At 36.0% G+C, this 16867-nt stretch overlaps 1 protein-coding gene across 1 annotated transcript; it reads left to right on the plus strand.

Annotated features, from left to right (window-relative positions):
* Nucleotides 1-1375: 1375 nt before the first annotated feature.
* LOC139147098 (ribonuclease P protein subunit p29-like) lies at nt 1376-13911 on the plus strand. The gene is made up of 6 exons (XM_070717961.1): nt 1376-2313; nt 9642-9877; nt 10217-10291; nt 10662-10723; nt 11113-11214; nt 11567-13911. Exons 1-6 carry the CDS (start codon nt 2191-2193, stop codon nt 11701-11703), a joined length of 735 nt encoding a protein of 244 aa, XP_070574062.1. The 5' UTR covers nt 1376-2190; the 3' UTR covers nt 11704-13911.
* The last annotated feature ends 2956 nt before the right edge of the window (nt 13912-16867 follow it).

Genomic DNA, 16867 nt, shown 5'->3' on the forward strand with positions numbered 1-16867 from the left:
TTAATGTCAAAATCTGCAGAAGGTTTACAGAATTGTTTGAATAAGTTACATTCTTTTAGTAAAAGTTGGGGTCTTTCAGTAAACACTAAAAAAACAAAAACAATGGTTTTCAATAAAGGCAACCGTTTAATAAAGAAGTCATTTTATTATGAGAAAAATGTAATTGAAGCTGTAAATCAGTATACATATGTAGGTATAGTTTTTACACCAAATGGAAAATTCAAGCAAAATCAGTTTACTCTTAAAAATAAAGCAATGAAAGCTTTATTCAGTATCAAAAAGTCAATTTTAAGTGAAAGATGTTGAGCTTTGTTTGAAAATTTTTGATACGTTAATTGTCCCAATTTTATCTTATGCTTCAGAAATCTGGGCAACAGAAATTACAAGTACTGATAATTGCCTTGAAGGTCTGTGTATGTCTTATTACAGATTTATCTTGGGAGTGAGTAAACGTACTCCACTTGAAGGATAAGAGCAGAATTAGGCAGATTTCCATTAAAGATCAATCTTTATATGTCTGTCATTAAATATTGGTGTAGGTTAAATAGTTTACCAGGAAATCATATTCTGAAACAGGCACTTCAAGAAAACATAGATATAAATTCCCCTTGGGCAAATTTTATTCTTTGTAATTTGGGAAGTTACAATCATATGAATGTCTTCAACTCCTTAAGAGTGACATCATATGCCCAGTTAAACAAGAAATTAAAAGGAAGATATCAAGCGAGTATTTGAATTCTTGGAGAGAGCAAACGATACAAGAAAAAATGGAGGTGGTAATAAATTGCGTACATATAGAACTTTCAAGACCGGATTTTATTTTGAAAAATACTTAAATAATTTGTCAAATTTTACTCTTCGCAGAGCTTTATCGAAATTTAGATTGAGTGATCATAGTTTAAATATTGAATTGGGTAGGAAAAGTAAGCCAAAATTGCCTTTGAAAGATAGACTTTGTCTCAGATGTGATAGCAACGAAATAGATGATGAGTTTCATTTATTATTCTCATGTAAAAAGTTTATCACTGAACGAGTTTTATTGTTACAGGAAAGTGGAATAGATTGCTCCACTTTTTCCGGTGTCACACAAAAAGAAACGGCCCTTAAAAGGGTTATGGAGTATAATTTTCTAGATCTTGCTATATTCTTGAAGAACACTGATTTGTGCTGACCCTCCAGTAGCCTTCCCACTGTTAAACAGTTTGCTTATTGTACAACTTGGATACTTTGTTGTCCTCTCGAAAGTGTTCAGTTTTGTACTTTGTCCAATTTTGGAATGTACCATACCACACTCTCTGCTAGTGTGAGTTGAGTATAATAAAGATTGATTGATTGATTGTTTCCGTGTATACTTTGAGGAAAACGGAGGTCATGCATTGCTGGAGCTGGAGTATATTGTAGCTCGAAGTTTTGCGTTATTTTGGAGATCATGGTTGGAAGGTAGCCCTGCGTACGATGCTGGGTGCTCTCGGCGTGTTCGTTGTACCACCAGGGAGTATAAAGCCGGGAACACACTGCATCGTACCATGGATGGAGGTAGAAGTCTCTCCTTCTACCTCAATGATGATGATCGTACGCAGGGCTACATCTTGTCATGTCTTACCTCAAAGGCTTCTTTGAAAGAGGACATACCAGTATTTCTAATAACTTCTCATCAAACGGGTGTTCAGAAGACAATACAGAAGCAGAGGCTCTTATGTTTCGTAATGACACCACTCTCTGCCTCGGAAATGTTCTGACAAGGATTCGCGTGTGCCGATACATGGACGCGGCCATTTTTGTATCTGAAATTGCTGATTAATCTAAACAATCGTTCAGTGTAGGACTCCCCAATCAGAAGAGCGCAACTGTTAGCTTGGTAAGCCTTTGGTTGAAATTATTGAGTGAATTACATGTGTTTGTGAATCCCATCCGGTCCGACGCACCAGTGGCGGTGTACCCAGTCTTGGCATCAAAGTATCTACCGATAAATACTGAAAGTGAAACCATTAGCTCGCTAGTTTGGCATACATGAATTACGATATACTGTTTTGTCACAGTTTCAAAGTTCGAAAGTCAAGTGCAAAGACCAAAAGTGAGTGTTGTCCATGCTTCTGAGCTTCGGCACGGAGACACTTGGCAAGGTTCATTGAACCTGTTGCAAGCACAGGAGTAGTTTCTTCCCGCATCCTGGATCATCTGTAGAAAATCATGTCAAGTTCTCAAGTGGCAGCAGATCAGCCTTCAACAAGTCAGGCAGCTGACATGTATTACGGTGCTTACAATGAGTTGCCGAAGGAGATCCTAAAACACAAAGAAAGGCTCGGTTTGCAGGTAAATAATATGCAAACATACATCAATTTTACAATAACAAGAAAACTGATCGTCAATCTTAGAGTGTGTTAACGTTGATAGAAGATTCCGCCCACCCCATGAAACTTAATTGAATTTTGATCAGAGGTTCCCATTATTCCTCACTTTGATGTACTTCCAATCATACTTTAAACATACTCAGGAAGGGTGATATTGCAAAAGACAACATCATTCAAATGAAAGACACTTATTTCATCCAAAAACTTCTCGATCTGTTCTCTGTGAATAGAACATCGATATCAAAGCATCAAAGGGTCTCGATCGACCTTGCCGGAAAAGGAGCAAAAATGTGTAATTAGGGAATCGTCATTATTTACGGCTGCGGTCTGGGCCGGGGGGGGGGGGGGATTTCATCGGAAACTCCTAAATTTTGAATAACCCCCCAGCCAACCATCATGAATTTGAGTAACCCCCCTAACTCAAAAATTTTGACTGACCCCTCCCACCACTTGGAAAATTAAATACCAAAATTTGTAAAATTTACAAAATACATGTATAGTAATAGCAAAGACCTTTCAAATCCTGGCGTACCCTGCTACATTATCGTGGGTTATCTCATCACGATTGAAAAAGGTGTACCCAACAAAATAAAATTAAAAAGTGACAACAAAATATAGATATAAAATCTCATGCTATCTATAACTACTATCCAACAACATAGTTTTGTTCAATTGGATGAGTATGATCATGACAGGGTTTTTCACTAAGATATCTGACTGGGCAGAATTTGAAAGTACAGGGCCGGGGGAAGAACATGCGAGAGGCTGAGGGGAAAAGTGTCAGAGGGGCTGTCCCGTATCTTGCATGGAGAGCACAAGAGAGGGTGTGTCCCCCTTTCGCATAGAAAATTTTGAGAAATTGATGTGTGTAATCTTAGAGGTGTTTCAATTTATTTCACACAAAAAATTGAGGAACCCCTCTCTTCTTCCTCTCCACATTTTGAGCAACTCCCCTTGAAGTTCACATTCCATGCAATTTTTTAGAATTCTTAATCAAACCAAAGTAAGATATCATTATATCGTTTCTATCAAATAGAAAACTCTTATGAGTTAAACCCCCCTCCCTATCCCTAAACATAACTTAAAGAATTAACATTTTTATCCATCATCGATCTTTTGACGTTATCCCCAAGAGATGTTCATTTGCATCCGCTGAGCTAGAATATTGATAAGTAATAATAACCAAGTAATAATATGAATTCATTGGTTCATTGTTTTAACAACACTATGGAAAAGTGTAGTACTGCAATAATGACCATCATTCAGTGGGCATGGCTTTGTTGGTCAAGTTTTGATGCAAGTTATGTCATTTTTCTAGACAGTAGTCCTTTCACAGTCAAATGAAGAGATTTATGGGATATCATACCGTAACTATGAAGAGGTTCTAGACAAGGCTCCTGCCCCAATTTTGATCAGCATCCTTGGCTTGCAAAGTTTGATAATGATCAGCCAAATCATGGTCCTTTGTGGCATGGGTCATTGACCATGGTCAAACTAATACTGCGTCAGTTATGGTATTGTGTCATGGTAATGCAAAAAATTGTGGTAATAATCGCGCAATTACTGTTTATTTCTGTTTCTTTTTTTATCTGCTTAATTCACCAATAGGAATTGGACAGAATGTCAACAAAATATTGAGGGAAAACTTAGATATTGCATATCTGGTCCCTTGTGATTGTAGATGCCAAGTAGGAACCCAGATAAATAGCAAATCTTGCATTCCATACACCCATTGTTTGTAATTGAGTTCCGATATTGATTTGTACCGAGTAACACGTTAATTTCAACGCTCGTGAATTGCAATCGAGTTATTAAGCCAGAAGCGGTTTATCACACCTACAGAAGTCTAAGACTGTCTTCATAAACAAGGTGAAGTCATGGGTATCAGTATCCAACTTTGGCGAGGGCGTATTGGCGGGTTTTTTCAACCAAAATCCTGGAGGTGTGTCGTCGTCCACGGCAATACTGAGACAAAGCATGTTGTATGGCCACCTGCACTGGACATTCTATCCAGAGCTACTGCGACCATCTTTGTGATTGAACTTACATTTCTACTGGGTCATCTACTCTCACAGCAAAACATCTCCAAGATATTTAACCTATCAGTCTATGAAGGAACAACCGAAGTGTTAGAAAACGTAAGTTTTGTTTCGTTCGACTTTCGTTCCGTTACCAGTTCAACGAGCTTTACAAAGTATGTTGGTCTACAAAGCAATGTCCACGTATGCATTCCGTTACTGCTAGCCATGTGCGGAGACATCGAACTGAACCCCGGCCCTAGGTCATTACGACATACGAAAATTACTGAGTGGACAAATCAAGGTGACGATAAAGCTACTGATACTGGTTCTGATGCTGCAAGTGACTCAGGAGCGGCAAGTGAAGTTGGTCTAAATGACATTATGCGTGAAATAAGAGATTTGAAAACTGATCTAAAACAGCAGTTCGACAAGTCTGTAAATGAAATGTATGGTAGAGTAGAAGAGTTGAAAGAAGAAGTTACCACGTTAAGAAATGAACTGAAACAAAGTCATCGAGATTTTGCGGGACTGGCCGAGCAAAACAAAATTCTGAGAGATAGTGTAAATGGTTTATCTCGCGAACTTGATGACATGAAAGGCCGAATGAAGCGATACAATTTGATATTTTTCAACGTCGACCATGCAAGTAATGAAACGTTGGAAGAATCAAAAATAAAGTCAAGGCAGTAATATAAGAGCAACTTGGGCTTAATGGTGAACACTTCGAATTTGACAGAGTCCATCGACTGACTAATGCAAAATCACACCCTCAACCAATAATCGCTAAGTTTGCACGCTACAAGCAGAGGGACCTGGTTCTGCAACGAGCAAGATCCGCATTGAAGAATTCAACACTTAGAATTTCGGAAGATTTTTCACCAAAGACACGGGAAACGAGGAAAAGCTTGGTCCATTTCTGAAAAAGGCGAGAGAAGAAGGAAAGCGGGCTTTTTTGAACTACGACAACTCAAGATTGAAGGAACATTGTACATCTTTGATGACTTGCTCAATGATATCCGTGCTATAGGTAGCAGTCGACGCTAGGGGTCAGGCCAAGGCCAACGTATAACACCTGAACATGACACAGTCACTATACAGCAAAATGTAAACGATCAATCGAGTAACGATGATATTGCATTTCTTTGTTGGAACATTAATGGTTTGAGTACCAAGTTTATAGATAGAGATTTTTTGTCTTATATAACTAATTTTGACATTATTTGTTTAACAGAGACATGGGCACGTAATTCTTTTCAATTTGAGATTTCGAACTATTATGCAGTCAATTTATTTAGAAAGAAACTTGCACAGTTTGGAAGATATTCAGGTGGAATTTCTCTTTTTGTAAGGAATTCAATCTGTTCTAGTGTTCAACAGTTGATTGGATCAACGGAAGATCTCCTTTGGGCTAAGGTGTGTTTTAAAAATAGCTATGCAATCGATTCATTGCTAATTTGCATTGTATACTTATCACCAGAGGGCTCATCTCAGTATGCTAATGATGTATTGTTTCAAATTTTAGAAGATGAACTTGCCAAGTTTACGTCCATGTACAATGACTGTCCAGTAATTGTCTGTGGCGACTTCAATGCCCGTACGGGTTGTCTCTCGGATGATCTAGAAAGTTCCAATGATTTTCTACCTGTTGATGACTATGATTTAGACCCTATTTTGCCATTACGTGAGTCGTGTGACTCTTTTATAAATGACTATGGTAGACTCAATCTCTGTAAAAGTACGGTCTGAGAATTGTAAATGGCAGATTTTTTAAAGAGCATGATAGCGGTGGTTATACTTACATTACTGAAAATGGCGGAAGTGTGATAGATTATGTTTTGCTGCCATATAGAGATTTGTATCTTTTATCAGATGTTTTATTGACACAAGAACTGAATCTGACCACCAACCTGTAGTATTTAAACTTAAGTTATTACCATTGACCAAAGTAAAAGTTATTTTGCCAGGCACTGCTGCGAATCTTTTGAGCAGTGATATATTTAGTTGTAAATGGGATATGTGTGCTCTCGAAAAAGTGAATAGATTTTGGGCAGTTGCTTCAGAGGGTCCCGATATTAGTGAAATTAATCAGCTTATTGCAGAAGGAGACATCGAAACCGCCGTTTCCTCACTGAATGTTTTAGTTTACAATTCGCTTTCTTCTATGAAAATGTGTTCAACAAAAAATCCAAAGAGTACTAGAAATGCTTGGTGGGATAGAGATTGTGAATCTCTCAAATTGAAAGTGAAGCGCGCGTTAAAAACACACAAATTTATGCGTACATCATCGTCATTTCATGAATTTAAAACACTGCAGCGCACTTATCGCAACCTTTTGAAACTTAAAAAGAAACAGTATGACTTGCAGAAGCAGAAGAGTTTACTTGATGCCGCTATGGATTCAAACTCAGGGCGCTTTTGGTCTATGCTGAGACAGTTCACCCCAGGTCCACCTGATTCAATTTCCCCGAAGGAATGGTTTGATTATTTTGCTGATTTATTCAACACTCCTGGGAATATTGATGATGCTAATAATGATTTCTATGTAGAGATTGAAGATTTTGTAAATGAATATTTTACAGGATCCCGGGTAAATGATGAAAGGCAAGATATTACTTTATTGGATACTTACTTACTTGACAGTCAAATATCACTTGATGAATTAGACATGGCTATTAGTAAGCTAAAGACGGGAAAGGCTGCAGGTATCGATGGTATGCCAGTGGAGTTTTTTAAATTTAGTTGTAACGAATTCAGAATAATTTTGCTCAACCTGTTTAATGGTATACTTAATTCTGGTTGTTTTCCCTCTGAATGGGTGAAAGGCATGATAGTACCTCTTTTTAAGAAAGGGGCTCGTGACTCAGTTTGTAACTATAGAGGCATTACCTTACTTCCTATTGTAAGTAAGATTTTCTGTAATATAATGTATGTTCGTTTGCTTGATTTTGTTGAAACCAACTGTCCTATTTCAGAAGCTCAGTCGGTTTTAGAAAAGATCGAAGTACTGTAGACAATCTTTTTGTTCTTGACTCTGCAGTCTGGAAATATTTGTCAAACATAAATCCAGACTTTATTGTGCGTTCATAGATTTCGAAAAGGCGTTCGACAGAATAGACCATTACTCATTGTTTTATAAACTTCTCAAACTTGGTTTAAAAGGAAAAATGATAAAAGTTTTAAGATCCATGTATAATCAAGTCAAAGCCAGTGTAAGGACACCACATGGGATTACTGAGTTTTTTCAATGTACTTTTGGTGTCCAACAGGGCTCTGTGTTATCTCCTCTTTTGTTTAACCTTTTTATAGACGATATCGGTAAAACCCTTTGGAGTGGATTATATTCGGGTGTTTATGTTGGGGTCTTAAAACTTTTGTATCTCTCTTTCGCAGATGATTTATCAATATTTAGCAGTTCTGTTATTGGACTGCAAAGACAACTAAATAAATTATCCCATTATTGTAAGTTGTGGAAACTGAAAATTAATGTATCAAAAACCAAAGTTGTTGTTTTTAGAAACAGTGGTAGGTTAAAAAATTATGAAAAATGGAATTTAGATGGTAGAGATCTAGAAACTGTATCTTATTTCAATTACCTGGGAATTTCTTTATCTTGTACTGGACTTTGGTCTCATGCCCAGGAAAACTTAGCAAAACAAGCAAAGAAGGCAATTTTCAATGTCAAAAGACGTTTAAGTGAATTTAAAAATGTGGATGTTGACATTGCGTTGCGTATCTTTGATTGTAAGATTTTGCCAATACTCATGTATGGTTGTGAAATCAGGGGTTTTCATGAGGGTAATGATGTTGAAAAGGTACACCTTTCATTTTGTAAGTATATTCTGCAAGTGAGTTATTCAACATGTAATGCCGCTGTCCTAGGTGAGCTTGGACGTCATTCTTTAAGAACCCTTCGATTATCACGGATAATTAAATACTGGATAAAACTCATTCACAGTGATGATACTAGATACATCAAACAATGCTATAATTATCAATTTGAAATGTCCTCGAAGGGTTATATGTGTTGGGCAAAACATGTCAAAGATATTTTGTTCACTTTTGGTTTTGGTATTATTTGGGAATCACAGAATGTAGGGAATGAGTCTGTATTTCTTCATGATTTCAAACAACGATGTAAAGACATAGGATCACAACAATGGAAAATGAACCTGGAAACGTATTCAAAGTTAGATACATATCGTTTGTTTAAAAACAGTTTGATAGTTGAGGATTATTTGAAAGTTATAAAGATTGATATTTTTAGACGAGCCTTGTGTAAATTTAGAGTCTCTAACCACAATCTTCTCATTGAAAGTGGAAGATCAGAGAAAATTCCAAGAGAAAGCAGAATATGTCAGATGTGTAAATTAAATCAGGTGGAAACTGAATTTCACTTCTGTTTAGTTTGCCCTGTATTTCATAATTTAAGACAAGCTTTTTTACCATCATTCTTTTGGGAGTTCCCATCACATAGCAAATTTTCAATTCTTTTATCATCAAAGAACCCAAATACTTTAATTAATTTATCTAAGTTTATATTTTACGCTTTGAAGTCAAGAGAAAAGTCACTCAGAAACGAACCGCTGTAAATTTCATGTTGTTTAGATTTATGCATATTTCGCCTCACTGTGTCAAAACTTATTTCTTATTTTTTGTACTGTATTGTTAATAAGGCCGGAGGCCTCTATTACTGAATAAATTATCATATCATATCGTAATTGAGTTCCTTCAATATCCCAAAGTGTTCTACAGTTTAGCTATACTGGTATGTGCATGCACAATTACCCTTATGTAAAATTGGAATGAAGTTCAGGCAGTAAACACTATTAAAGCATTCAAGAATGATACTTTGGATCAGGAATAATCAAATTGATATTGAAGAGCAAAATAAAGTTCATAAAGAGCTAATATCTTCATCAACCATTTTCAGTTCTAAAAGCACTTCAGCCCTCTATGATATCAAACTATACCATTATGATGGAGATATTTACCAAGATGGGCAACTATACACTCTCAATAGTTGAAACATTTTATTTACTAATATCATATTCTAAGAGTTCAGAAATTTTAACACAGCACTGTCTGTATACAAAATGGCAAAACTTCAAAGAAGAGTTTATGAACTATTTCTCTTTCTTCTTAGCGATGTGGGACAGTGGCCTTTACATAAAAGTGTGTGAATACATATTACACAGTGACTACTGACATATAAAGTGAAGTAAGGTTATTGAGATATGAATTATAACAGTTTACAACACTTATTTCATAGGAACCTGCACAGCATCCCCATGTATTCATACAGTCATTTTTGAAGAAGAGCGTACCAGACAGGAGAAGAGTTGATCAGCAAATGATTAAGCTTCTATCTTCAAAGGCTGTTGTAATGGATGTTGTCAAAACAAAGAAAAATTCCAAGACAGTTTCGCAGTCAAAAAAGAAAAGGGTTCTTAATGCAAAGGAAAGAAGGAAGTTGAAGATCTATGATATAAAGCCAGAACACCAAAGGTAATTTATTGTTCATTTGGACAGAATGTCACATGATTCCTTTCAGAATGGCAGTTCTTTGTAATGGTCGCTGGTAAATATGTGATAAAATCATGTTTGACTGACATAGCTTACATAGTGTACCATAATTACTGAAGTCTCTGCACCGATTTTGATCCAGGGTTTATAATTTTTTCAAAGTTAGAAGATAAAAATTATTTCTTAACCAAGTGTGGAAGAAGCAAGCACATTTGCAAATTAAATAAACTATATATACAACACTAAATCTTTAACATGAACGTCATCAAAAAACCTTATGAAAGTGTATGTCTATTTACACCTAGGTTGTTTCTTTTTCAGATATGTAATGTATGAACCTTTGTACTTTCTCTGGCAAGATTACATCAAAGATTATCTAGACATAGAGAAAGGATTGTAAGTTGAAGTCTTTATTGTTATGATTTTAATCCTGCTCTGCACAAAATATTTACAAGAAGGCTATCATTATCTGAATCTATCGTAACAAATCAAGGGGAGTTATGTTGTTGACAATGGCTTTTTACCAATTTCAAACAGCTTATTTTACTCACATCATAGCACTGATTGCAACAGAAACTTCTCTTTCCCATCATGATAAAGATTTCACAACAAGTTTCCAATTTTATTTTGTTTTTGATGTCTCTGGCTCAAGAAACATATGCAGGTTTTCTATTTCAATTGGATCATGCTACCAACATCTGCAGTCAAATACATGTATACAGGGCAATTTTCTTCCCCAGTTAATCCAATATTTTCCTTTTCATAGCAACAAAGTAACCATGGAAACCAAACTACAGAAGGCTGACTATCATGGCTCCATTATTACAGGTATTGCTACAGTTTGATCCATTTGCAATTTGTAAACTTTTACATTCACACTCGTTACATGACCAGTCACTAGTCCAACGGTACGGTACTGTACACATAAATTTAATCTAATACTTTTTCAAATGAAATGGAAGAATTCAGGAGTCAACAGTGTAACATACAACTACAGTAAAGAAGATGAAGATAAGGTGAAATGGAAAATATCCAAATATTTTATTACGCTATTGCATCATTTGAGGAATTTAAACTTATTTTCAGGGTTCTTTTCAGTTTTCCAATCTGAAAGTATTCTTTTGTATGATTTGTCATACTTTGAACATGTGGCTTTCCATGTAGCAATAGAGAATGTAACGCAAAGTAATAATAAAACAATACTATTTTGCTTCTAGTGACAAAGTCCAAATGTCCATCATATGTTGGAATTTCTGGCATTGTTGTTCAAGAAACAAAAAATGTGTGGAAGATTATCACAAAAGAGAATAAACTTAAAAGTAAGTACCAACATCTTTTCACATCTTGCTAGCATTCTGAACTCAGAACAGTTACATATTTCTAATTACAATATATTTAAAATAGAAGTGAAGGATTTTACCATCCATTCCTATACAGAGTTGATTTCTATGACAATAACATTTTTATGTTATTCTGCAGTTTTCATTCTCCTGAAATATTTTTAGCATTTGGAATCATAGAAAATGTGAAAATTCTTTGCCTTGTAAAAAAGTTTGATAATTGCAGTACTCTGTTTACACATCTAGTGATTTGACAACACTGCAATGATAATGTACTGAAGTCATGATTCTTGAATTCCTTGGTAAGTTGAGTCTGTTCGTTTCTTTACAGCAATACCAAAGGCTAACACAATATTTTGCGTAGAGATTGAGGGGATTGTTGTTACACTGTATGGTAACCATCTCAGAAGAAAATCCAGTGAAAGATCAGTGAAGAAGTTCAAAAGCAAGAACACAATTGACCTCTGACCCCTAACAGAACAATATGGTTTATACAGTGCAAGTTCAAGACATTTCAACACAATAGTTAAGATGTGTCCTCATGCAATGAGCCCTCTAGTGTTCACTTGGAGAGTATAGCCAACTGCAATGTTTCATCATATTGATGGTCATATTTTGAATACCACAGCTGTATTCCCACATAGCATACGGAGATGGTGCCATGTTGGCAAGGGAGATCAAATAACTAGCGAGATTTTATCCAGAGACCAATGCTTAATTGAAGTGCAAGCACAGACCCTAGTTCTCTAGGGTCTATGGTGCAAGTCTGTGGCTGCCAAAAATATGCAGTTGTTTTCAACGACATACAATATTGAAACTTAATATTCCAATATACATTTATTTATCTATGGTATTATTATGACAGACCTTGTCTCAGCCCCTAATTAGCCAAATCCTGCCTCTACATTTGGCCCCAGTTTGCATAACCCAGCCAGCAGCCAACAAGCTGATTGAAATTTCACTGTACAATGTCTATCTTCCTGTTTTGAAATCAGCTAGAGCACTGAGTGTTCATCAGTGTATATGAAAGAGAATACAAGCTGTTTAGCAATTCATAAATCAGCTTTTCACTTATACGAGTTGCAATGATCAGTGTAACAACTGCATATTTATCAGATATAAAATTTACTGTGGAATAAACTTTAATCTATCCAACTTTCAATGTTCAGGTCAGCTACTTCATGTACACAATGTAGAAATGAAGATGGCCTAGCATACCACACTGAACTTGTTTACCTCAACAATCCACTGAGATCTCAAAATTAATCAAACTTTAACTCTGTAATTGATGTCATAAATAATCGGAATCAACAGCCAGCTCATTCTCATCCAGAGCCGGGTCCAGAGCTCAATATGTTTTGGTCAACATAATGATTTGTTTCTTCTGTTCTTGAACAGATGTTATCTTTTTTCTAGTATCTTTAAGAACTCTTGCTTGATACTTGTTGATGGCAGTCGTGAATTTCCTATATTGAAATATTAAAACAGTTACTTGGATGTCTACAAACAAACAGTTGTCTCAGGTATGCACAGTTTAAAAGATTTTGTGTAACCTACAACTAGTGGCAATTTACAGTATGTGTACAAATGGCATTGGTAGTTGTAGGGGATCATGCTGCATTCATCATCTGTATGTAATGCATGTCAGCATAAAAGACTGTAAATACAGCTGTACAATGTAAAGGTAGGAGTTTGATTGAGTTTTACTTGTGTCAAATATATGCAAATAAGGCTGTAAAATGTGAAAATAGTGAAAAAACTAAGGAACTACTTATCAAAATGCTCTTTCACTTAGTTACTAAGTTTTCTCAGATAAGTTTAATGTAGATTTGTTCATTCTATGGAAGTATCTGTACTTCCTAATTTTAGTGAATTCATTAGTGATTATTTTTGTCCAAAAAATTGTATCAGAATCACTTGCTCTTTTTGCATGATTTTGTACAATACAATATTTTTGTCGGTGAAACAGGTTTTCTTGTTCATAAAATTTGATTGCATTTTTCTATCGATGCTATAAGTCAAATTTCTGCAAATCATGATGAAATTAGCTGTCATTTCAGGATATCTTTGCTGTTTTTGGTCAGTGCATTTGAGCTCATCAACTTGCCTTGAAATTTGGTATGTAGGTTGCTAAGATATTCTCACACCCAGGTTTATCAAGGCAAAAACACCATTATCCTAGTTTATGTGATAAATACAGTGTTCTGTTGATATTATGAATATTGAACTAAAAATACTTGATATGCAAATACTGGTGTATATTGATCATGGGGCAAATGGAAGCTCATGGTATTCCTTACATGTATTTCAACTTTCACAGAAGGAATCTAATCTTAGAGATGTAAAACAATATTTCAGATGCAGCTACCTGGCCATGGGTCAGTGGATGGTTTGTGAATCATTTTACCACAAGCCATTACTAGATGTCAGTGTATGGTAACTACAGTAGATAATGTGACTGATATATGAAATGCTCCTGTACTGTCACTCTAGGCAGCAGAATAAAATTAAAAAGAAAGAAAACATTTCTTCAAGTCATTTTAAACTTGTTAAAACCATTGTCCACAAGATGATGATGATCTATAAGTGACATTTTTATGAAGCAATGTGTTCTGAACAGTGTTGTTTTGTCACTGCAATATACTGTATCATGGTTGTATGTAGTGTTTACACTCAGTCCATCTTCAAACTTATTTGTAAATGAGTATGGTTGATTTTCCCACTCCATTAATGAATGTACAAGCTGTGTGTGGTTCGTTATTTGAAATGAGTATAATGGTAAAGGATGCAATTACCTAAACCCATGACTAATGCAGAACCTGATGTCTATACGAAGTATGTTTGAGTGAGTGAGTGATCATGTAGGCTTCTCACATACCTAATCTGACTTTGTTGACATAGAGTGGAGCATTGGGCCATCATTCCAGCAAAGATCAAATTTGCAGAGATCTGTCCATAGGAATCCTTTGTCAGTTCCCTCACAGTCCCCAATATGTTACACCAGCACAAATTTAGAATAAGGTGTTAAGTACAAACACTCTTCGTGATTTAGGATAATTTATCACTGCTATTTTTAATTCACCAGATCTATGTAACCATAAGTATCCCGATGATGATAATAATCAAAGGAAAGTTTACAATTATAGAACCCTGAGAAGTCATTCCCTTGACCATACAATATGACTAAGCATATCGCAATGCACCCTTGTAAAAACTGAACACATGTGGTCACAAACACGTTTCATCATTCTAAATTTAAACCAATGAGACATACATATCATAATGGAAAGGTCTAGAAAGTGTGAGTCTTCATGTGTGAAAATGGCTGTTATGGCCTGAACATCTTGATGACAGGTGTCTACAGGCAACTGTCATGAATTCCAGGTAATTTGTGTTGATGGAACAAATACATGTTATTGGATTATCATACACGACTCCATTTATTGTGTAGATTATCTAATAGCAAAAACTGATGATGGACAATTGATGATTGGGCATTCTGTAAGCCATGCCGTAAGTGAAAACTGCATCAAAACAAATGAAGGAACCCTTGTCAGACTAGCTGTCACAAGATTTGAAGTACTGTTCAGCTCCTGGGCCAGTCCTGTAATTTGAGGTCCTATTGTGTGTACGGACAAGACCTCAATCAGATGAAAATCCGATGCAGAGATGGGTCGGACTATTAGGCTATCGCATTATGGTCCAAGGACTGCAGAAAAATAAAGACCACAATACGGTAGTGTTAAAAGTCCGAATGATCTCTACATCAGCTTTAAATCAGGTTAAGGTATGTTAATGCATGGGCATAGGCTTACATACATGTAAAATCAGTTTGAACATACTTTTTAATCAGACCTGGTCAGAAAATTGTGAAAATTGCCAAAAATATGTTTTGCATTTGATTAAGTTGAAATTTATCATAATATATTACCTAAGTCAGATCACGTGACCATAATCTATTATTTTCCCGCCAAAATTGTATATTGCAAATAACTGAATATTCCAACCGCTAAACATCAAAATATTTAAAATATTATGACCAATTAATGTAAAATGGGATGGGAACTTGTGTTAGAACTAGTGGCAGATGCAAAATTATTGAGTTTTGAATAACATTTCTTCACAAAAAACAACAAATGCAATATTTTTGACGTTTTACATAAATATTTGAATATCAGAAAGAAGTATAGATAGAGTTTCATGAGTGCCATGTATTTTTGAAAGAATATGATAGATGTTGTTTCCAAAAGTGCAGAGAAAATCGAGAAAATTTAACGGGTTACGGTTGGAATATTATGATTAATAAAGACATAAATTTTGGCGGGAAAAGGTCAGATTGGTCACGTGACTCAACTCGTCAAGATTTAGGCAGACATTAATTTTAAAGAATTCAATAATTCCAATAATTAGGCCAAATATCAATCAAATCTGGTGGTTTTTAAAGACAACTGATCATATTCTTACTTTTGGGCTTGATGGGTACAAACACCCATGCATTAACTTACTTGAATTGGACAAGACCTGTGATCTGTGGTACTATTGTGTTCCTGGGCAAGTCATGTAAATGGATTTTTTCCTGTATAACTAAAAGTAAAATTCTTCAAAACAGCAAAGAAGATAACATCACGCTTCTCATCATGCACTTTGACCCTCGAGAAAAACGGCCGTTTTTCTCGAGGGTCTATGTTTGAACCAACAAAATGACTTAACGATGCGACTCAGGTTCAAAGGTCAATTTTAGCAATTTTTTTTTTATTTCAAATTTCGAACCACTGACACGTGGTCTTTCTTTTGGGGAAAGGTGTTGGGCACATCGTACCGGGAAATTCCTGAAATATTACTAAAATGGAAAACTATCAGCTACACCGCGTGCCATTATTTCCCTTTTGTCTTAACGGTCGCGGATTACCGACCACGATATCTTTTATAAACACGCAGAGATTATGTATAGTCTTTGCGGTATAGTGCGCATGCGCTAGCTTCAACGTTAGGCTCAGCGTTTTGAACTCCGCGTGTATCGGTACGGCAAACACGTCGAGCAGACCAAAGCCGGCGCTCGCGCTCCGTACCGTCGAAAAAGCAAGCGAGGTCCACAAAAGCGGACCTGAAAAAGACGGCAACGTGCGCAAAGGTCGATTTAAATGTAAAACAGTCCGACTTTGGCTCATACTCCCTGCAATAACGATCAAGAATGCAGTGAAGAGTCAGATTTGGCCGAGGACGCAGACGATAACGGAGACAACTATGAAAGTATTTGACACGCTGCTTTTCGAACATATTAGGCTATGCTGATTGCATACCCGAGTCCAAAAATTAGCCTGAGCGAGATGAAACTTCTGTTAGTTGCGATAATTTTATCACTCTTGCTGTACATGCTTGGTGTTAGTATCGTGTTCTTTTATATTTTTAAACTCGAGTTTTCTATCGTGCAGTCTTTTCGTGTCTGCTGAGAAACCTTGCACAACACCGTACCCGACAACAAGTGACATTTATGTCAAGGAGTTTCCCAAGCCAGTGCAGGAGTTCATACACACATAATGTAGATTCACAAGAGCAAGTTCACCGATCTGCTAATTTTTCGAAACGAAATGGAAATATTTTTTTTATTTCATGCCTTTTCTTAAATTACGTC

The sequence above is a fragment of the Ptychodera flava genome, chromosome 13 (genome assembly GCF_041260155.1).
Source record: "Ptychodera flava strain L36383 chromosome 13, AS_Pfla_20210202, whole genome shotgun sequence".
Lineage (NCBI taxonomy): Eukaryota > Metazoa > Hemichordata > Enteropneusta > Ptychoderidae > Ptychodera > Ptychodera flava.